This window comes from Platichthys flesus, chromosome 22, assembly GCF_949316205.1.
Source record: "Platichthys flesus chromosome 22, fPlaFle2.1, whole genome shotgun sequence".
In the NCBI taxonomy this organism is placed as follows: domain Eukaryota; kingdom Metazoa; phylum Chordata; class Actinopteri; order Pleuronectiformes; family Pleuronectidae; genus Platichthys; species Platichthys flesus.
Window position 1 is genome coordinate 900394 of NC_084966.1, and position 22292 is coordinate 922685.

At 49.4% G+C, this 22292-nt stretch overlaps 1 protein-coding gene across 10 annotated transcripts in view; it reads right to left on the reverse strand.

The window, feature by feature from the left end:
* Window positions 1-22292, reverse strand: part of tns1a (tensin 1a) — a 56293-nt gene that overhangs the window by 13585 nt on the left and 20416 nt on the right. For 6 of the 10 annotated variants that reach the window (XM_062380840.1, XM_062380842.1, XM_062380839.1 and 3 more), the window contains exons 4-17: window positions 14963-15001; window positions 14157-14198; window positions 11217-11266; window positions 10880-11051; window positions 10752-10802; window positions 10539-10661; window positions 10392-10456; window positions 9960-10043; window positions 8182-8294; window positions 8040-8100; window positions 7863-7938; window positions 7600-7744; window positions 6603-6674; window positions 6385-6510 (exon numbers count right to left, since the gene is read on the reverse strand). In XM_062380840.1, coding sequence (XP_062236824.1) covers window positions 6385-6510; window positions 6603-6674; window positions 7600-7744; window positions 7863-7938; window positions 8040-8100; window positions 8182-8294; window positions 9960-10043; window positions 10392-10456; window positions 10539-10661; window positions 10752-10802; window positions 10880-11051; window positions 11217-11266; window positions 14157-14198; window positions 14963-15001 — 1219 coding nt within the window. Of the gene's footprint in view, window positions 1-6384; window positions 6511-6602; window positions 6675-7599; window positions 7745-7862; window positions 7939-8039; window positions 8101-8181; window positions 8295-9959; window positions 10044-10391; window positions 10457-10538; window positions 10662-10751; window positions 10803-10879; window positions 11052-11216; window positions 11267-14156; window positions 14199-14962; window positions 15002-19490; window positions 19583-22292 lie in introns of those variants that run through there. The other 4 variants (XM_062380845.1, XM_062380844.1, XM_062380836.1 and 1 more) reach the window with 2 other exon arrangements.

Sequence of the window (22292 nt, forward strand, 5' to 3'; positions counted from 1 at the left end):
GAGAAGATCTGAGCTGCTGACGTGCCCTCGAGCAAGAATCCCTCTCACCTCTGCTTCAGGACAAGAAGCTATTTCTGTTAAATCAGCAAATCAGCACCACAGAGTTTGTCTCTCATTCTAAAAGTTCCGCTGCTGGATGTCAGAGCTTCTTCACCGAGTCTCAGGACTGGTGAGATTAAAAGGCCGTTATGGTTTGATGGTGTAATTCCTGACGGGAAGCAGGAAATCACCCCGACGCCTTCTGGCTTTTAGGAAAACATCAGCAGTTTCTTTTAATCTAAAACATGCAAAACCACATATTGGTCATTTCTCATACTTTGGGAGCCAGAGAGTGAAACTGGGAAACCACAGAGCACGTCGCAGCTGAAGGGGAAAGTGAAATGATCAGGAACATGACTTCATGTGTGTCAGAGTTTAAGTGAAGATATAATCCTGCTCTTCTGGTGTCAGCAGACTCTGAATCAGTCGTCAAAGCCACAAATAGAAGAACTTGGTGAAGCTGGTGACATGTTGTTCTCGGCCTCAGAGGACAGAGTGACGTTCAGACGCTGGCTGGGGATCAGTGAAGTCTGAATGGAAGAGTTGTTTGTGTGTGATTCTGCTGACGAGTGAAGAAACTAGAAAATAAATATAATAAACACGAGATCTTTTCTACACTGTTCTGGAAAATACAAGTTGAAATATCAGGAAACGTCCGTGAACGACTCAAATAGAAAGACTGATAAAAGTATCTGAAAAATATAAATCTATTATATATATATAGCATTTAAATCAGGCCTCTCTCTCTCACACACCGACACACACACACCTGTCCATTCACTGTATCCTGTTATGTGACAGGTGCTTTCCTCTCTTGTGAAAGTGCCGCCCCCCCCCCCCCCCCCCCCACAGACACACACTTAAGTGTTTCCTCCTGCGTCTCGATAACTCAACAGCCATTAAAAACCATCTAAACACCCGTGGCCGATGGTTCAGTATAAATAGACGACGTGTTGTTGCAGATGGAGCCGCTGGGACGTGGGTTACACACAGTTTGTGCTTTTACACACACTCAGGGATGGAGGAGCAACACAACTGGGACGCACAACGGTGACAACATGGTTCTGTGGCTGATTCTGGAGCTGCACGATTTATTTATACCTAGAAGTCATCACGCTCATTATAGACGAAACTATAGACGTTCGAAAGTGAAACCAATTAAATGAACGCCATCTTGGTCCCATGTGACGTGACAGCTCCCAGCCGCTGGTCATGTGGTGTCAACAGGAAGTAGATTGTCTCTGCAGTGAAACTTAAAGACGAGCGTCCCACCCTTCACACGATGACCTTATGAAACGGACCAAACCCTTTTTCACTGAATGCAGACGAGTGTAAATATAGAAACACACCTCACGGTGATCACAGGGTCGTGTGATGAGTCTGAGGTCTGCAATCAGAGTTTTATTGGAGTTGGTGTATGATTTCATGTATGTTTATAAATGCACGTGCACATCATGCACACGCACGTACAGGCGTCTGCAGCGAGAGCTATTTAGAGGAGGAGGGTTCCATGTGGAGGTGCAGAGGTTCGAGGAACCTGGGGCAGAGCAGTCGAACTGGGAGGTTTGGAGAAGTGAAGCACTTTGCTCTGAAGAGGACGAAGATGAAAAGAATCACATGTTTTTCTTTTCTAAACTCACAAACATGTGTGACGCTCACATGCACTGACACTCAGAGGCAGGCACGTGCACGCGCCACTATCCATGTGCGTGCACGTGAAGATGACAGCGACTCGTCTGGTATCTCACAGCAGGACGCGACATCGCAGCTTCGTAGTCTGCACGCCAACAGTGGGTTTGACTGGCAGCTGGCTGTGTGTGTGTCTGTGTGAGTGTGTGTGTGTGTGTGTGTGTGTGTGTGTGTGTGTGTGTGTGTGTGTGTTTGTGCCTTTAATCCACCGTGCGATAGGAGGATCTGCCAGGTTTTCACATTCCAGTGCAAATAAACATCTTTCCCTAAACATGATCTATTTCTAAAGTCTAGGTGACATGTGGAAGCAGAGCTTGAGAGAAACAGAGACGTCGTCATAAAGGAGGACGTGTCAGTCCATTGGGGGGGGGGGGGGGCGTATCAGTGACGGGCACAAGGAAAGCTGTGGAGGTTTTATATTTGCTGTGTCCCCTCGCTCCATCCATCACTCAGCGTCCAGCTGTCACAGTTTGAGGTAGCGTGGCTGTCTCCAGGACTGTCTCCAGGCTGATGTCATCCGTCCCCCCGGCTGTGGTCTGAGTCCTGAAGCTACCTGCTGGACGGTCTGTGCCTCTAGAGGACAGACGCTGCTCTGCGTCCCACTCCACTCGTCTCTTCTCTCGGACTCACGTGAAGCTGCTGAGTCTTCAGTTACTGTCCTTACTTCAAAAAGCCTCCAGCATCGTTTCCACCTTGAAGCAGCAGCTTGATGAAAGTGAGGAAGTGTCCTCCTTCTCTCCCTGAGTGTCTGTTCTCTGAGACTCTGCTGAGGGGGTTCCATCTCCTGTGAGAACAACTGACTCAGAGTCACAGACACAACCAGTGAAGTGAGGCTGAACTGAGATCAGTTAAAAACACTCTGAAGTTATTAACAACCAGAGTTTATCTCCAATATTCAGCAGGAAAGCTCAACTTTAACGATCAGCACTCGTCTGTAAAACACTTGATGATGGTTGAGTCGGAATATTCCAGATTTGATCTGACACCAAACATTTGTGTGACATCATCTGGAGCCCAGAGGTCAAGTCTTCCTTCCTGCACATGAACAGGATCTAAATTTAACTGTTGATGTGTCGTAATGCTGCTGAGGACATAAATCAGCAGGACGCGGCCGTGGTGACTCTCTGGCCTCTGTGGATCTGTCAGTCGCTCTGTGTCTGTGTCCGACCCTCTGTCTGTCACTAGGAGGATCAGAATCTGAGGAGCCACGTTTCCCCCTCAGAGTCCGAGAACTGCTGCTCATGTAGAGACTCATGAGTAGATTCAGTTTAAACACAAAGACTCCTTCAGGGATAAGATCAAATGTGCAAATAGAAAAAGACAAAATCGATGTGTGAGGCCGAGAGACGACAGGAAGGACCACATGGGGACAGACAGAGGGACAACCAGGCATTTGAACCTGCTGCTGCAGCTCAGCGTCCTGTCAGCAGGACGTCCAACGAGACGACGCAGGAGACGATTCAAATCCCTGAAATCCATCTCTGGACACCTGAGTTCAACGTGGAGCCTGTGAGGTCAACATCTCATCACACGCTCAGATATTTATAATTTGAAAAGTGAAGTCCTGCATCCTGAACTCTTAGCGTCCCTGGTGGTTCAGCGGGTGAACCAGATTCCACACGTGCACCGTGTCCCTGCACAAACTCTCTGGGAGTCACATGCAGCTCTCGACCAGAGGCCCTAATAGTTTTGGTGCACCCAAATTGCAGCCTGCTCGTAAAATGTTCCACACGCACAAATGGCCTCGCTCCATGACTCACTTTGTAGCGTCCAGGCGCCAAACACACAGGACGCCACCACGTAGACATGGAAACGCAACAAACACACAAACAGACGCTGGAGCCTGCAGGGCGAACGCACAAAAGATCCTCGTAACAACCTGAGAGATGCTGTGTTGTCTGCTGATGCAACAACAACACACAGTTTGCATTTTAATCTTTGAACACAACTCGAATTCTCTCTCGGTTTCATGCAGACGTTTCAAATTTTTAAATCTTTCAGAGCTACTCACCGGCTCAGCGGCTCCTCTCACTATCACTTCATTCTTTACTCTCTCCGTCTTCTTCTCTTCTCCTTTATTCAAACGTTAAATAATCTCTGTGGACGTCTGCTCTCGTCTTCCTCTCAGTGTCTGTCTCACTCTGTCTGTCTCCATCCAGTTATTCCAGACATGTTTCAGGGATCGGCTGCAGCCAAATAAGGGAGGAGGGCGGAGAACAGGGAAGACTGTCGCTGGGCCGCTGCCCCACTGTACACACAGACACACACAGACACACACACACACACACACACAACCTCTCTCTCTGCTGTGGCTCTACGTTCAGTGGTTATTCTCAAACTCAAAGGATCATTTGATTCCAACAGGAAATGTGAATCCAATCAGAAGCTGTGGAAACATCCATTTCATAGAGTAAAGATGTTGAAAGAAGAGTTTATAAAAACAAGCTGCACCACATCACACACACACTTCACCAGATCCATGAAGATCCACCTGAGGAATCGACCACATGTCAACGTGGGCCACATCCTGTTTGTCGCCCTCACGCAGCCTGTGAAACCAGACTCTGGGATCAGGCTATAACCTGGAATTGAGTGTGCCCGTGTGTGTTTTCCATGAAGTGATCCAGCCCAGGAGCTGCGTGGCCGCTCCGCGTCCTGAACAGTGGCCTTTGGACGGGTTTGACCTGCGGGTCAGCAGCTGCCACCAGACCACAGGGCTATTAGTGGAGCAACGGCCAGCCGACAAACACAAGGTGCACTACACACACAGACACACAAACCCCATTAAACAAACGGCAAAGGAATCTAAACCAATACACACGTTTACTGCCGCACACAGACGGATGTGCGTGCCTGTAAGAACTGCACAACACAAAGTGTGAACACACACACACACACACACTCCAACAACTGCTCCATCACAGATTCCAACGTGGAAGAATCTGCTCCTGTTCCTCTGAGCACCTCGGCTCTAAGCCGCCTGATCCCACCGCCGCGCTTCAGGCTCCCATCTTTCGTTGAGTCCTCTCAGCCGGGTTCCCAAGGTCGGGGGGGGGGGGGGGCACTCAGACGTCCGAGGACAAAACATTCGTTTAACAGCCTCACAAATAAACAAGTCTGGATTCCTGGAGCGATGCCTCATGAGTGATTCAGTCCAGTGTGTAAAAATAGTCCCGGTTCACGGTATCAGTGTAATTCATGAGGCATCAGATCTCACCTGCCAACTCAAATATGTGTTTACACCTGATTAACATTCTCTCTCTCCTACGAGTCGTCTTTTTATACATTGACGGACACACCTCGTCCCTTTGTGCTCGTTTGCTCCCCATCAAAAATAAAACCACAAAGTCCTCGGGGTGATAACTCAGAGGCTGTGGTTAGACCTGGGATCTGACAGGGACCGGGTGCAGATCTGGTTCAGCTCATCCAGCTTCACTTCTGTTCCCCGGCTTCATCCCAACGCTCACAACTCTCACACGAGCCAACGCTGCAATTAGAGAAATGAATGAAGCGGCTGAGAGGTTTTCTTTTTTTCTGCTGAGTGCTGCGAACATGGCCGCCCATTCAATCAGGATCAAACCTGCGGGCCCGGCGATTCCCGGTGACCTTCCTGCAACACAGCAATTACTGCAACGGCTCTCTGGGGACGTTCATAAAAATGAAATGGGACTTTGCGACGCTGTAAAAAAAAAAAGAAAAGTGGATGCTGCACCACAACGGGTGCCAAGTCCTGACTCAACAGAGGGCGAGCGAGAGAGAGAGAGAGGGGGGGGAGTGAGGGATAGAGAGAGAGAGAGAAATGTCTCTGATTAGCAGCAGCGATCATGAATCTCATCATCGCTGAGCGGATCCAGGGGGACGCTGACAAGCTGGCAGTTCCACCAAGTGACCACACGGGGGCCTCGGGAAAGAAATGATGTCACATGATGATGTCACATGCTCTGCTGTTTATTCCATGTCTGCATGTAGAGGAATTTAAAAAGGGGACAAACTGATAAACGTAAAGAAAAGAAACAATATCATCAGAAGATCTGCACGTGAGGTTTTATCCTCGATGGTTGTTTAAAGTTCTACTAATTTAAATAGATTTTTAATTAACGGAGCCTTTGTTTACGGGGGGGGGGCATATTAATGCCTGGAGAGGACGTGAGGGGACGTGGAGGGACGTGGAGGGACGTGGGGGGACGTGGGGGGACGTGAGGGGACGTGGAGGGACGTGGAGGGGACGTGGGGTGACGTGAGGGGACGTTGGGGGACGTGAAGGGACATGGGGGGACGTGGGGGGACGTGAGGGGACGTGGAGGGACGTGGGGGGACGAGGAGGGACGTGGAGGGACGTGGAGGGACGTGGAGGGACGTTGGGGGACGTGGGGGGACGTGGGGGGACGTGGGGGGACGTTGGGGGACGTGGAGGGACGTGGAGGGACGTGGAGTGTTTGGGCGCTCGTTGGACTTGGCAGCAGGGGGGGGGGGGGTCATTGGTGGTTCAGGTTACAACCCCCTGGGGAGGGGGCAGCCAGTAGCAGGGCGACTGACGCCCACTATTTCTGCAGCAGCTATTTAAAGGTCTAATTGACAGGTTGGGGGAGGGTGATGTTGTGTGTGTGTCTGTGTGTGTGTCTGTGTGTGTCTGTGTGTGTCTGTGTGTGCACCTACCCAGCTCGCTGTCCGCGGGGTCCTCCCAGCGCTGGTTGAAGTTCTCGTACGAGTCCCAGCGGATCAGGGAGTCCTGGGTGTTGTAGTCCACCGAGACGCTCGGCCCGTTCTCCAGGTGGCACAGGCCTGAGGACCACAATGCATGATGGGTAACGGGTTCCTCCTCACGCTGCGTCTGGACCCATTTGATCCGATTCAAATAAAAAAAGACAATTTACCTTTCCCTTTGATTTTCTCTGGTCCATATGAGAAAACAAACTCCACCTTCCCGTACTCTGGAAACCTCTCATCTGTACAGAGACACGATCACTTCATAAATATATAACCAATATCAATAATCACACATGTGGTTGATATAAGATACACAAGGGTCCAGAGATCACAGACGACAAATCAGCTCTTTGATTAGAATTTAGCAAAATAAATAAAACAATAGTAAATCAATAATTCATCAATAATGTTCTGAGTAAACACTAAGCAGCCTCCGCCAGCAGAGGGCGCTGTTTACTAGAAAGCGTGATATATAATATATTGTATAACCTAAATCCTAAATAGAGAAAACTATTTAAATAATAACTTTATTAATTAGCAATTTTCCAAATGAGCTTTACACAAAACAACACAAGGTTCAAAATGTTGTTGAAAATGTTAAAACAAATCAATGTGGGAGAAAAGTGTTAAAGCAACGTTAAGACGACAATAACAGAAAAGATATGGTTCATTACTTCAAATCCAGATCATAGGAACAAGTTTTGACCAGTTCTGTGAACATGTGCTTATTAACTCATTTGATTTACTCTGCTTTGCCTCTGAGCGACCTCAGCTCCTCCTCAGTGACTAACACTGATTCCTTCAGCTTTTTACATTCCCAATGTTACATGTAGGTGTTTGAATTACACACCTGCAGCAATAAATCCACACAAATACACAAATCCACACACAAACACACATTAAAGCATCAGTTCTGGAGTCTAACATTTCGTCCTGAGGTCACATTATGTTTGGATTTGTGCGATTGTCACGTCTAGTGTGTTGTTTCACATTTGTCTTCATTATTTTGGCCTCGATGAGGAGTTGAAGTATTTGAATGTTAATAAACATGTTCTCTCCTTTCACTCTCATATCTCACACACACACACACACACACACACACACTGTGCTGTTCCTCTTCATTACAAAACACACAAACACAGAAAAGTGTGAAAGCACACCCACCCGCAGAGCCGTTACCTTTGAAGGTCTCGTCCAGCTCGCTCTTCCCGAACACCACCCCGAGGTCGTGGATGGCGCAGGTGTGGAACTGCACCCGGAACACCACGTCCCTGGTGGCGTTCCTGTAGCGCTTGTGGTAACACTTCAGCTGAAAGATCAAAACAGCGATCAGTATTTCCATTTGTTTTGATTTTCAGATTGTGAGAATTCTTTGAACTTGAGTTTCTCTCCTTGTCTCTTGGAATATTGAAATAGCAGGCTCTCACCAGGATGTCTCCCTTCAGCAGCAGCCCCGGCTCGATGGTGATGCAGATGCTGGTGTTGCTGTCTCCTTGCACGTTGCTGTGGTTAGAAAATGAAACGACAATGTGTTAAAAACATCTTCAGCTTCCTCCTGAAATCCAACACAAAGGACGCTGGACTGTGAGGACGAGCGTTCGTACTAGATCCCTGACGTGTAGACCGGCTGCATGGCCTGGTAGATCTTCAGGAAGGGACGGCAGCCTGCGGGGGGACAAGAGCAGTGAGACAGGCTGCAGAGGACAGACATGTGTGTGTGTCTGTGTGTGTCTGTGAGATACACACCTCCCTTGGACTCGAAGTTGGGGATGCCGTGCATGATGACGTGGTGCAGGAACAGAGGCTTGTTGTTGATCTTGATGTGTCCGGACAGGAGGCCGTTGAAGTAACGCACGTACCTGCAGGAGGAGAGGGGGGGGGGGGGGGAGCTGTCAGATTTAAATATTAAACCAGGTGGAGGCAGCGGTCCAGGGGGAGTCCAGGATGTGAACGCTCCCCGTCGTCATCGAGCCGCCGGCATCATCTTTGGACTTTTACAACTTTAAAACTCCCCTCGACAAAATAACGACCTGCAATGTTTGTTTATGCAAAAAATAACTATTAGGGATCATCCTCTGGGAAGCATGAATCCAGAATAAGACTCTGAACAAAGCCTGATCCTGCGTGTTTCACCTTCATCGACTGTGAACCAGAGGGAGGAGGAGGAGGAGGAGGAGGAGGGCGTCTGGTTGTAAATGATGATGCTGAGGATGGTACCGAACGTGACCTCGACCGCGGGGTCGCCACATGCAGACACCCCCCCTTGTTCCGCTGTCAGCCACCAGATGGTTCGCCATCGCTGAAATTCAATTAGACGCCGGGAGAGCAGCGCTGAGAGCAGGAGGCGCTGAGAGCAGGAGGCGCTGAGAGCAGGAGGCGCTGAGAGCAGGAGGCGCTGAGAGCAGGAGGCGCTGAGAGCAGGAGGCGCTGAGAGCAGGAGGCGCTGAGAGCAGGAGGCGGCAGGAGGTGAGCGGGTTCCGGCTCCGCTCACGAAACCAGGCCACGGTGACGACTGTGTTTGAAACCAGGAAGAAGAATCAGGTTCCACCGAATCTTCTGATGTGAAACTCTTGACACTGACTCAACGAATTGAGTCAAAAACAAAAACATTAAACTATTTCCAGTTTCTGTCAAAAAGGGTCAGAATCAGTGACGTGATTTCTCACAGACACGACTGCAGTGCCACCTAGTGGTGGTCGGAGGGCGAACGCTCCACTGTGAGTTAACGACTCTTCAAACTCTCGAGCCTCCATCTCTCGATCTGAACTCCTCTGTTGCTCCTCAAGTTAATGTCACACATTCCAGACCATAATACCAGCCGACTCCAGGGGCAGAGATAATTATATCTGAGGCAGGAAATAGCAGCAGGGCAGAGGTTGAGCCTATAGACGTGTTGGAGAGCGGCTGGAATGGAGTGGCGCTCAGTCCCCTGACGCTTCCTCCTTTATTCCTCCTCCTCTTCTTCCTCAGATGGAGGATCCCCGCTCAGCAGGTGAAGCTGGGTGTGGGGGGGGGGGGCAGACCTTCAAGAAGATGACACCTTATGTGTTCAAAATAAGAAAAGCTTCAGAAACCAGTCTCACGTGGTCTAAGTGGCTCTGGTTTGGACGTGTTTCAAAACAGTCCCGGCTAAAAGAGGAGAATGTGCAGTGATGTCCTGAGAGGACAGGAATGATCGGCCTCCTCCCCGGAGACACCAGAGGAATCCCACAGACCACACCACCACGTTTACTCTCAATTATCCTAATTATAACCAGAGTGGAGATAAACAGGGAAAGAGTTTCCTCTGAAAGATGCAGAAAGACGAAGCGGAGCCGCGACTCTGATCAGCTTCAACCTCCAAACCACAGAGACAGAAACGTTTGATGCATGTTGACCTGCAGCTGGTGAGTTACAGTATTTCTAATTATGTTTTTCTGCATAATCTCAATCTCACTTTTCAGCTTCTGACCCAGAAGCGAACTCGGAGGACTCGTAAAGTTTCCAGCAGCTGTGAGCAAACAGGAAGTGAGGTAACAACTGACCTTTTCTGCGACGGCTGGCCCACAGGAAGTGCTTTGTCCTCGTAGAAGCGTCTCATGGCGAACCTGTCCAGCGCCTGGTCGGCACTGCAGCACACACAACGAGGGGAGCAGTGTTATCGTCAAACCAGGTTTCACAAACATGCTGCAGCTCTTGGTCTTCTCCCCGGCCGCTCTAGATCCTCCTGGCTCCGTCTCACCTGAGAACATCTGCTGGTGTTTAGCACCACAGCAGGTTTGGGTCGACTCCCCTCACGGAGCCAGAGAAACAAACCCAGCAGAACTCTGTGTTCTGTCATAATAATCACATGAGTGGTTCAGGTCTCAGACCTCCTGATGCTCCCGTCCTCACAGAACCTCTGAGCTTCTACTCTCTCTGAGCTGAGAACCCCCCCCCCCCCCCCGCCTCAGCTGCCTCTGCTCATGGGCTGGTACCTTGCAGATATGTTGCTGTAGTGCATGTACGCTGCCACCACCACCCCCGTCCGACCTCGGTTCCCCTGCAACACAGAAGGAGAACGTGGTCAGTCACATGTTCCCAGGAGACACAGGGTGGTGAGATGTTTCTGGAGGTGGCTCCACCTTGTTGTGCAGCACCACCACGTTGCGTGGGTCTCCGTTGAGCCACGTGTCGATGGCCTTGCACATGCTGCAGATCTTGTCCAGCGCCGGTGCGTGATGGTCAGGCCAACCGAACTCCAGGACCTGGGTGGGGGGGGATTATTCAGATGGTTTCACCCGTGTGGTATCATGAGGCAGACGTGTGTGTGTGTGTCTGTGTGTGTGTGTGTGTACCTTGTGGTGTAGGTTTGTTAAGTCATTCCTCCGCTCGCTCAGGTTGAGCATCTGAAATCAAAGAAGCAACGAGTGTCAACACAAATGAAAACTCTGGATGTGGTGACTGTGAACATCACGTCTCTCACCAGGTAGTGTTCTCCATGTTTGGAGCGCAGCATGGTGGCCACCTCCTTCAGGTGGTTGGTGTAGCTGAGCTCCTCGGCGGCGGCGGGGAAGGAGACGGAGATGATCCTCTCTGTGATGTAGACCAGGTCCACCTCATAGCTGTCCTCCATGGCCGGGACCACACTCTGACTCCTGCACAGGCAGAGGAGGACGTATCATCACTACATGGACCTCCAGCCCTGACCCCCCCCCCCCCTTTGATTTAACTTACATAACGTTTCTGCTGCAGGAAAACAACTTTAATTTATTCTGAATAAACTGAACAGATATGATGCATCACGACATGCTGTGTCTTACCTGGACTGCTTTCTCCTGATCTCCACACTCTTACAGGACCTGGTAGATCCCTGGAGAGAGCGCACACACACACACACACACACACACACACACACAGAGGGTGGGGGGGGGAGAGGGAGATTATGATTCATAAGTGTATCCCACATCTGGTAATGATGATGATGTAACTGAATTACAATCTGACAAAAAGTATCAGGGAAAAGTCAGAGCTCAGAAATAAACAGATGTTTCTGTAGAAGAACAGCAAGAGGAAGAAAAGAGGAAGAGGAGAAGGAGGAAAAGAAGAAGAAGAAGCAGTAGAAGAGAGGAAGGATGGAAAAGGAAAAAGGAGGAAAAAATAAGATTAAGAGAAGTAAAATCAGATGATGAAGAAGAGAATGCATAAAAGACAAACAGATGAAGGAGGAAGGGGAGATGTGAGGAAGTGATAAAAGCAAAGCTGAGAAGATGAACAAGGAGGAAGAAGATGAATGGGCAGAGGAGGAGAAGAGTTTGTGAGGAAGAGGAGGAGCTGATGAAGACGAACGAAAAGACAAACCACACAACTCATCTTCACACAATCCTTTGTTTTCTAACACAACCTCATCAGAGAGGAGCTTCACTGCTCCAGTGGCTCAACAGAGAGAAGGTCTCTAAGGCTGATCCCTGAGAGCTGGAGCTCAGAGGTTTGACAGGAGCCAGATGTTGGGCTGGTGTTTCTAAGTGAAAGCGTCTGCTCACACGCGGCTGCAGGACGTGTGACATCACAGGGACAATCTGTTGTCCTGTTGCATCATGGGAACTGGAAGCACCGCGTGAAAACCAGGTGGACGACTGGTTTAGAACAAATCACCTCAGTGTGTTGTCTGAGCTGGAAACTAAGGTCAATCCTGGTTTTACACATTATTCAACATATGTTTTAGTGTTATTATTATAACAATATTAAATAAAACATCCATAGCAGCAGCTTGTACTTCCTGTGTGTGTGTGTGTGGGGGGGGGGGTCCTACCTTGATAGACAGGTGCCCAGAGCTCCACCTCCAGGCTGAACGCAGCTGAGACAAACTCAGAGGCATGTTTCCTCTCAACTTCAAACTCTATCAATAACAAACTACAGCTCAGTCTGTTTCAGAAGTTCAGGATCCATGTTTCCTCGGGACCTGGCTCACGAGCTCTGAGACGAGGAGTTCCCTCCGTGAGAAAATCTGTTTCCCTCGCTCCGTGAACCATGATGTCACCGGATGATGCCTCCTCGCTCGCCTCCTTCCTCCCTCGAGCTTCTCCTGTTTTCTCTCCTCCCTCCTCCTGTCTGTTCTCTGGGACCACTCCTCCCTCAGGGTCATTATCTCCAGTTATTACTCCTCCGTTCCTCTGGTCTCTTCTCTCTCCTCCCATGTGTTTGTATCCAGGACGTAGATGAACAGTATAAAAGTGTCTGACCTGAATTATCCTCAAAAGGGACCAAAGTGTAAAATATGGACTAAAAACAACTATTGTAATAGTTCTCTGATCATTTCTACAAGAAAGCAGTTTGTCGTGACCACTGTTGTGCAATCGGGTGAATGTCGTCACTCTGCCCCCCCCCCCCCCCCCCCCCGAGCCAGAATGCACTTGGAAGACCCCAAAGAGCCCCCACATTGACTCAATTATGGTCACGATGGGGCGTTTAGACTTGAAACCACTGTGAATACATCCTATGTGGACTCCAACCAAAAGAACACGCACACACAGACACACACACACAGAGACACACACACACACACACATGTATGGAAAAACCCCAACATGATGAAGAGCACGGCAGAAAAGAGAAACTGAAGTGAAAGCAACATGATATGATGATGCAACTAATATCAACGCCAAGGAAAGGAAGAATCATCTGCTTCCTGGAGATAACATATAATTCATATTATACTGCCTGTGATTTTTAAACTGAATTGATGTATCTTTAGGTTTATGAAGTTCTCTCATTATTCTTTTGATTATTTCTAAATGCTCCACATTCTGTTCCCTCTTCATCCCATCATGGTCTCTCCAGTTCGCTCGTGTGTGAACGTACAGAATGTGAATTCATCTCCAAGCCGCAGCACATACACACAGATCTGTGTTTATGATCTGACTACATGTGAGTCATCACACGTCTAAACATCCAGATGACGACTGACGCAAACACCGAGCCTCGTGACTCAGAGAGGAAAGTCTGCTTTCATCTCCTGAAACTCTGCAGCTCCTGGTTCCACGGCACAGAGACGTTTAGGATCTACAAACATCTGAAACAAGCCAGCGTGTTCTTCTCTCTCTGACGGCTCCTTGAATAAACTGTTTACTTTGAGCATTAGATCTCTCCTCTCTTATTTTCCTGGAAGCTCTTGATGGTTTAGCGGTGGCGAGCTTTCACGTGCACGTTGCGCTTGGCACAGACGAGGCTTCGGTGAACTGGTGAGAACAGACGCCACAGAAACTTCTCTCTGTGTGGAGCAAGCATGCCACCGAACACATTGTGTCACTAAAATAATAATAAAGATTGATTTATCATCAATTAATATGTCGGGGAACTTTCTATTGTTGATCGTTTGTCTTAAATCAAATATTAAAACTTGAAATGTTAAGTTGTCATCTGAAACTCAGGCTCTGATTGGTCAGCTCTCATGTTCTGCACGGTGCTGCCCCCTGGTGCTGTCGTGAGCTCTGACAGCCTTTAATTGAAAATAATGAAGGAGTGAAGGCGGCTGTAATTTATTCTGGTGACATCAACAGAGTCACTGTCACTTCCTGTCGTGTTTTTCTCACCACAACGGTGAATGGACGATGGTGAATATGGAGATAACGAGTCAAAACAAACGTATGTGGATGATTGTTATTCCAGCGCTTTGTTGCAATAACAGCAGCAGCATTTTAAAGCATGTCTCCTGGTTGTGAACAGTGAGGGGGGGGGGGGGGGGGGGGGGGGGGGTCACTTACCGGTGTATCTACATGCTTTAACTGCAGCTGAGGAGTGGGAGGCTGCAGAGAGAAGACACAGTCAGTTACTCAGTGTTTCTCCCACAGTGAGTGACAGGATGGGACGGAGGGCGAGAGACTCTCTGACACACCTCTCTCTCTCTCTCTCTCTCTGACACACCACACTCCTTCTATTCACCCGGATCCATTCACACTTTCTCCGTCACACACCCACACACAAACAAACACACGAGTGAGTGCAGCGTCTCAGCTACAACACACGAGTCCAAAGTCAATGAGTCGTTCCTGTGGACGAGGAAGGTTCCTGGTTTGGTCCTTTCATCAGAACCGGTGGTGAAAACATATAAACAAACAAACTCTGATCAACACATCACCGTCAGTATAATGTTAGGTCATCGTTGTGAGGGAGGTGCCTTGCTCAAGGGAATCTGGGTGCGTTTGAGACGAGGGTAGAGTCTATTTTCTGGATTTGGTTAAATTTTCATCATCATTATCATCACCACGCTGAAAACTCTCGTTTGCTCTGTTGGGATTTAGAGGAAACACAGTAAGCTGTTATGGTTACAGCGTCTGACCTTTGACCTCCCAGTGCTCCCAGTATGTGTGTCTGTCTGTGTGTGTGTGTGTGTGTGTGTGTGCTTCCACCATAGTTCCAGGAAGCCTCTCAGCGTTACGACAGGGCTCTCAGGGGTCAACGGGATCATGAAGAGTTTCCTTTACCGCCTCATTTGTGCTCACATTCACACACATGCCACACACACACACACATACACACACACACACAGGCGTGCACGGGGTTTACTCACCACCTCATAGTTGGTCGTGGTCTGACATGATGTGGTGACCTGGTGAAGACGAGACAGAGATGAGACCAGAGAAGAAAAACCTCCTGAACTGAACTGAACCTCCGTTTGATCTGAACTGAAATCTGTGGTGAACTAGAAGCTCCACTGAAATCTAGAGACTCTTCAGGGCGACGGGTTGAAAGAGCAGCAGAGACGTCTTTGGAAGTTTCCCCCTGAATTCCTGAATATTCTCCAAATCTCCCCCAGCAGCACAGAACCCCCCCCCCCCCCCCGCCTCATCTGACCGCCCCTCAGCGTGGGAAAACATGTCAGGGCCAGAAATCACTTTTGACTCTGACTTCACTGGAAACTGGTTCCTATGCAGAAAGCAATTCACTATTGGACTTCACAGTTCACAGTGAGACAGACAGGGCGACGCATTCCAGGTGGGTGGGGGGGTGATGGGGGTGAGGACCTGCTCTGTGACGCAACATGCACCTTCAACACACCTGACACAACAATTCTCACATGGTCCCTGCGTCAACAACCAATCACAGTCTGTCTAGACGACCTACATGAGTCCAGGCTGATGAGAAGAATCATTCATCATCTTGAAAATGGGACAAATCGATAAATAGCCAAACAGTCTCAAGCTGAAGCTGGAAGAGAAGCTAAACTCTGTTTGTCGTGTTTAACGACTTCCTGTCTCCGCACAACCTGTTTTTCCCGGAGCCTTCCCAGCAGGAGCAGCTCGGTGCCACACAGGTGCTGTGGAACCAGAGCTCCGGGCCGGTACCTGTTTCCAGAACCTCCCAGCAACAGTATCACTTGTCCCCTAATTATAATATCACCTCATAATGAGAGCGGTATTGACTTCCTTGTGTTGCAATGCAGCTTCTTTAAATAGCAGTCAGGGTATCACAGGAGAATTTAGTTCTGCTCACAGGCTCCTAATAGTCTGCATCAGCCTCTCCAGCACACATCACTCGTTACCATGTGTAAACAGTCGCCCTCTGCAAACTGACCGACTTCCACTTGATTGTATTTACTTCCACGCCACATGCATACGTGTGCATGAGGCGTGTTTGTTGTGGAGCCGATGGATGTTTACGAGCCGTGAGCACGAGAGCGAGCGCTATCAGCGGCAGCAGACGCAGGGAAGGGAAGGAAGTGATTCGTTTGCTCCAGAAAACAATCATTGACTTTGTAATGTGATCGTTGTGAAGTGTGTCCCGGTGGGATGAGAACCAGGTCCCACCTCGTGCAGCATGACGTGTGAGAGGGTGTAAAGATACTGAGTCGTGCATGAGGCATGTTGCTTCTGTGTTGATCTGCAAATCTGAATTTAAATGGTAACTTTTTCAGGACTGGAGTCGGATCCTCCTCGAGGCCGCGTGCAGGGAGAGACGATGTCAACGGAGATTTCACGGAGCAGATTTATGTGGCTCCGTCCCTGATCCCTGTTAACTGAAAAGTGCAGCATCTGAAAAAGTTGTTGGTCGTTTGGAAAGTGAATGGGAAGTGGATTCAGGAAGGAAAAGGCTCATTCAGCTCGTCTTCATCATGAGAGAATATTTATAATTTCTCTTCTGCTCCAGTTGATGTGCTCTTTAGCAACGCAGCTAAAACCCGACAATGAGGTTCCTGGTTTGCTCTTCACTGCTCTAACACCCCAGTGGCCCCGGGGCCTCCTCCTGGATTCACGGCTGACAGGAGGTCCAGTATCAATCTCAAGGTAGGAGTCACAGTGGCCACTTCACATCCAGAGGAGCAGCAGCATCCGTGTGAATCTGAGTTTATCCCTCTAAGAACATATGAGTCACACGAGGCAGCGGAGATCTAACACACACGCCACCGTCTTAATCTGACATTCCTCCACACGCCGTGTCTCAGTGAAATCCCCGACACATCGCTGTGCAGCCAGGCCAGACAACAACATCCCCCGACTTCAGCCATATATGGAGGCTGCAGCTGCAGAGCCGGACTAACGCAGGATTCACAGGAGCTCCAGACGCTCAGACGCATAAACGTGGAGGCGTCTCTGAGAGGCCGCCGCCACACGCCGCCACACGCCGCCACACGCCGCCACACGCCTCAGCACCGGGCCAGAGGAGCACCTGAGACCCATCCTTGGGTGACTGTTTGTGCAGCTTCTTCTGTTAGAGAAGATCCAGCTCTGATATTTGTTTCTGATCCGTCAAAGTCCAGCTTCTTAAACAAAACAAACGCTGACCTTCTCTTTGACCTCGGCATGGCGTCCCCCCCGATCACTCCCCAGCCCAGTGACTGTCAGACCACAAAGAAAAACCAGCAGCGACAGAAACAAAGGGACTCACGGCCGGTTTAGCTTTTTAAATCAGCGAGTTTATAATCTCATCAGGTCACGAGGGGCGTCTCAGGAGCCACTGAGCCAGAACAAGGAGTCAAGCAAGTCACCGCAGGGGGCCCCGCTGCAATCTGTACCCAGCCGAGAGGCCTCATTAGGGGGTGAAGAGACGGGGTCAAACGTCTCAGGTGAGTTCCACTGAGCCAGGATCAGCGTTAATGATTTCAGCTGCACGACATCACAGAGTCTGGAGCCAGCGAGCTGATCACTGCAGGTTACTTCACACTTCACCCCCCCCACCATGCGTCTGACGAGGAGGAAGACGACCGGCTGCTCACACACTCTGATTCATTCACTGGTTCTGTTTCGGCTTCTTGGTGAAACAGAAACATATCTCACACACGTGTATGAATCATGTCACTGGTAAATAACTCTCTGGTCCAACCACACTCTGAACTCCTCCAACACTCCTCCCGCCCACAGCCGCGCTTTGGAAAGTGAGTTAATTCCTCACTTTCCAAATAAGGACTGAAGCTCAAACTGGGGTTTAATAATCAGCTGGGTTTTGTTTTTACTGGGAGGCTGAATAAATCCAGTGAGCCGGTGAACCAATATGCGAGGGACAGATTTAAATCAGGGAGGAATAAGAACATAATTACAAAACACAACAAAAGCAAAGAGTCAGATATTCAATGTCATGATTCAACATCTTCAGACCAGAGGACAGACGCTGGACACTGGTTTGTGAGCAGCCGTCTCCCAGTCTCAATTTGTCCACTGTCCGTCTGGGTGGGACCCTGAACGTCCCTCTGCTGCTTCAGAGGCCGTGGGACAAACAGGATGTGAAGAACTTTCTGTGTACAAACAAAACATCTAAAGAGTTGTTCTTGGAACTAGAACCCGCCGCCTGCCAGCTGCTTCCACTAACCAGCTCACGGTAACACAATCAGAGTTTCCTCACAACATGGACAACACTGTGTGAAGCTCTTTGAATGTTGTTTCTGGGTCGTGATATCAGCAGAGCGACGGACTTCCTGGTGAAGAATCGACCTCCTCAACCTCCTGAGGAAGGGTCATCACGAGAACCCCCTCCACTTGGTCCACACACCATGAAGAAGCTTAGAAGACATGGACCAACAACACATGTTCCAGGGAAACAGTTGTTCTCTTCATCTGAACCGGCTCTTTGCTCCTCGTCTGCAGCCGCCGGCCTCTTATTGACAGGAATAAGTTCACAGTGAGGTTCAGGCTCGACCAATCCAGGCGTTGGCCTCTTGTGTGGTTGCGAGTTAAATGCCATCCTCGCTTTTTTAACACTTCACCAGCTCAGAGTTTGAGTTCTCTTCTCGTGAAGGAGCCGACAGAACATCCTCAAATTCAACCAGGTGAGAGGAAAGAGGAGTTTCTGCCACTGGTCCGACGTGTGGAGAGATGAAGTGCACAGAAGGAGACGGGTTTGTTATGAATGACAGATGGAGCAGACTAATAGCTGAAGAGGGATGGATCCAGAGCGTCAGCAGGTCACGAGACACCAGGGAGACATGAGTTAGAGCTCGTCTGGCCGTTAAACAGGGTTTCTGACAAGCTGGAGAAAGTGGCTGAGCGGTTTCCCATGAGGCTTATGAAGAGCGTGATGTCACGGCGGGAGAGTCGGGTCACGTCTTGGAATAAAACCCCAAAACCATCCAGAAAAAATGAGGTAAAAAGAAAATTGTTGACATTTGAAGCTTCATTCCTTTTGCTGTTTTGACTCTTCAGCTGGAGACGGGACACACAAGAGCCGCGACCTCCTGACCGCTCGTGTTTACCCCCGTCCTGCTGTTGGCTGGAGGTCAGAGGTGAACGACCGCCATTATCCCCTCTCCAAGGTGTCGGAGAGAAGGAGTGTGAGAGAGAGAGAAGCGGAGGAAGAAGACGAAGCAGCTGCTCTTCTTTATCTCCTGTGATGCTGGAGCAGACACGGGTCACGACCGGGAGAGAAAACACATGTCGCCCGGTCGCTGCGACGCTCCCGCCACAAATCACTGCTCGCCGGGTCACGGAAAAACCGCTCCACGCAGCAGCGCTCCCATGACGGAGGACTAACCCACCTCCTCAGCACGCAGAGACAAGCAGCTGAAATGACATCTGAAAATCCCCTTCGCACAAACAAACACTGGGAAGTCACGGAGCGGCTCGAAGAATTAGAAATGCACAAAGTGAGATGTGAAGCTCTGCTCCTACCTGCAGCCCGGTGCCACTTCTCCTCAGCTCTCTCCCCCTCGGTCTTCTCTCTACCTCTGCATTCTCACTGCCCTCGGACCCCCCTCCAGGAGAGAGAGAGGGCAAGAGAGGGAGCACCAAAAACAGACGCCTTCCTCCTCCTCCTCCTCCTCCTCCTCCTCCTCTTCCTCTCACACTCAAAACAACAGCAGTAATCCCAGCGTGTGCCAGAGAGCTACTGAACTGCTCTGTGTGTGTGTGTGTCTGTGTGTGTGTGTGTGTGTGTGCAGCCTGCGGACTGCACCGGGATCCAGGCTTTATTCTGCTGGCTCCGCTTCCTCCCGTCAACTGCCAAGAAGTTTTGAAACACGCTATATAAGGCCAAGAAAGTGGCTTGGGGCTCGTTATGATTCCGGTACCCAAAACGAGAGAGCAAGAGCCATCCGGGGGCAGACAGTAACTGAATCCCGCCCTCTCTCTCCCCTCTGCCTCACCAAGAAGAAGAAGAAGAAGAAGAAGGAGAAGAAGAAGAAGGAGGGGGCGGTGTGTCCTAGGGGGTAGAGTGGTCGATCTCCAACAAGAAGGTTGCCGGTTCAATTCCCACTCTTCCCCATCTGCATGCCAAAGTGTCCTTGGCAAGCTACTGAATCCCTAAATGGCCCCTCATGAATGTTGAGTGTACTAATTGTAAGTCGCTTTGGACAAAAGCATCAGCCAGATGATATGTAATGTAATAATGGAAAAGAAGAAGAAGAAGAGGAAGAAGAAGAGGAAGAAGAAGAAGAAGAAGAAGAAGAAGAAGAAGAAGAGGAAGCCATGAGTTTCATATTTGTCAATAACTCATTGTGACGTTAACTTCACCTCCTCAAGGTTCAGGCCCCTCTGCAAAGTTAAACGTGTTCACTGACAAAATCAAATTAACGGCCACAAAGTGTTGGTTATTAGAAAGAAATGTTCATGTTTAATAACTTATATCTAATTATTCATAGAGACTTTATTTATATTCGGGCTCAAAAAGTCCTTGTTGAAGCTTTTCTCAAAGTTATTTGTAAAAAAAGATCAAACTAATTGCTTCTTTTTCCAAGTTTCCCAGACGAATGTTAGTTTCTTCTTTCTTTCTGATCTTTAACACGAACACTGATGCTCCTGGAAACTGCGTCTGGGAGTCGGTGCAAACTGGTTTAGCCCCAGTTCCACCAGTTGACAGCCAGTCGGTTCCACACACAGAATCTAATTGCCCCCCCCGTTGGTGTCCTGGACAGGTAAATTGGGCCATCGGTCACCTGCCAGCAGCCGGTCATCACACCTCCTGTCTGCCGGAGCCGCCCCCCCGCTCTGCGTCCATACCACTGAGGGCCATGGAGACGAGCCTGCGTCGGGGAACAGACTCGCCTCTGTGCACGGCTGCTGAGGAATGAGGAGGTTTGGCAAACGTCTATGTGTGTGTGTGTTTACGTGTGCGTGTTTGTGTGTCTCATCATTCTCCCTCACCCTCCACCTCTCCCTCTCTTGCTCTACCTTTTTCACTTTCATGCTCGGATGCTCTCTCTCTTTTCCGTGCCAACATTCTTGAGCGCTCCTCGTCCTCGCTGCCGCGCACGTCTCACCGTGAATGTGGTTTTGCTCCGTGCACGTTCTCCTCTCGGCCGACAGAGCAGAGTGAAAACAGAAAGACCTCTGGAGGAGCACGGCCTCGGCAAACCCTTTTAAAAGAGAGCAATGGAAGCCCGCTGAGGATAAAGTATATTTAGAGACTAAAAACTTTGGACCGAGCGATATAAATAGTTCTGTGTTTTACAGTAGGAGGTAAAATGCGTCTTGTTAGACTGAAGAGCTTCTGGGCTGCAGTTTATGGAGCGTGTCATTTGCCAGAGGTCTAATTAAAGTCACACATCCACACATGTTAGGATGCAGATTAAAAACGTCGGGATGCCGGGATTAAAAGTCAGGCTGCAAAACGCTTGACCTCGAGGAGGAGGAGGAGGAGGAGGAGGAGGAGGAGGCCCGGCTTATTCTGAGTTAGGAATGTGCATGAATATACTTTAAAGTCAGTTAGTGAAAGTGAACACGGTGAGTTTCTGGACGAGGCCTCCGTCCGTCCGTCTGTGGGACAGCTCAGACCCGTGTGATGTGAGGCAGCGAGAGAATCTAGAACACCCCCGGGTTCCGTCCTGTGTGAGGAACCATCTATCAGATCCTAAAGTAGAACCGCAGCGTGAGACCAGAGCTGCGCTTTTTATTTTTAAGAAAAAACAACAAGGAAACAACAACAGAGGATAAAAAAAGGACGACGCCAGCAGGAACAACCTCCTTCTTTTTCACATCCCTCACACCCTCTGTGGTTTGATTCCTGGACCGCTCGATCCCCAGTCGTCCCGCTTCCCCCCGCTGCCGCTCCCAGAGCGTCCACAGCCACAGGAAGTGCACCAGCCTGATTGGGAGAGCGGTCTGTTTGCCTCCAGCTGACGGCAGCGATAAGCGATGATGTCGTGACACCAACAGCTGACCTTTGTTTTTATTATTGGAGTCAAACTGGTCGGTCAGTAATATCACAGACACAGAACTACAGACTCACCACTTGTTGTTTTTTCTTACAACAATAAACAAAGACCTGATCCAGATGGGAGACCAGTGCAGTCGCCCTCTGCTGGTCAGTACACAGAATGCAGAACAGGAGTCTACATCTTTATAAACAGTCTATAGACACAACCCTGCTTTTCTACAGCTAATACACTGGTTCTACTGGTTTGGGATGGTCCAGAGGAAACAGCAGCTCTCTAACGGGTGATGTCTGAAGACGAGCACTCTGTGATGTGTTCCAGT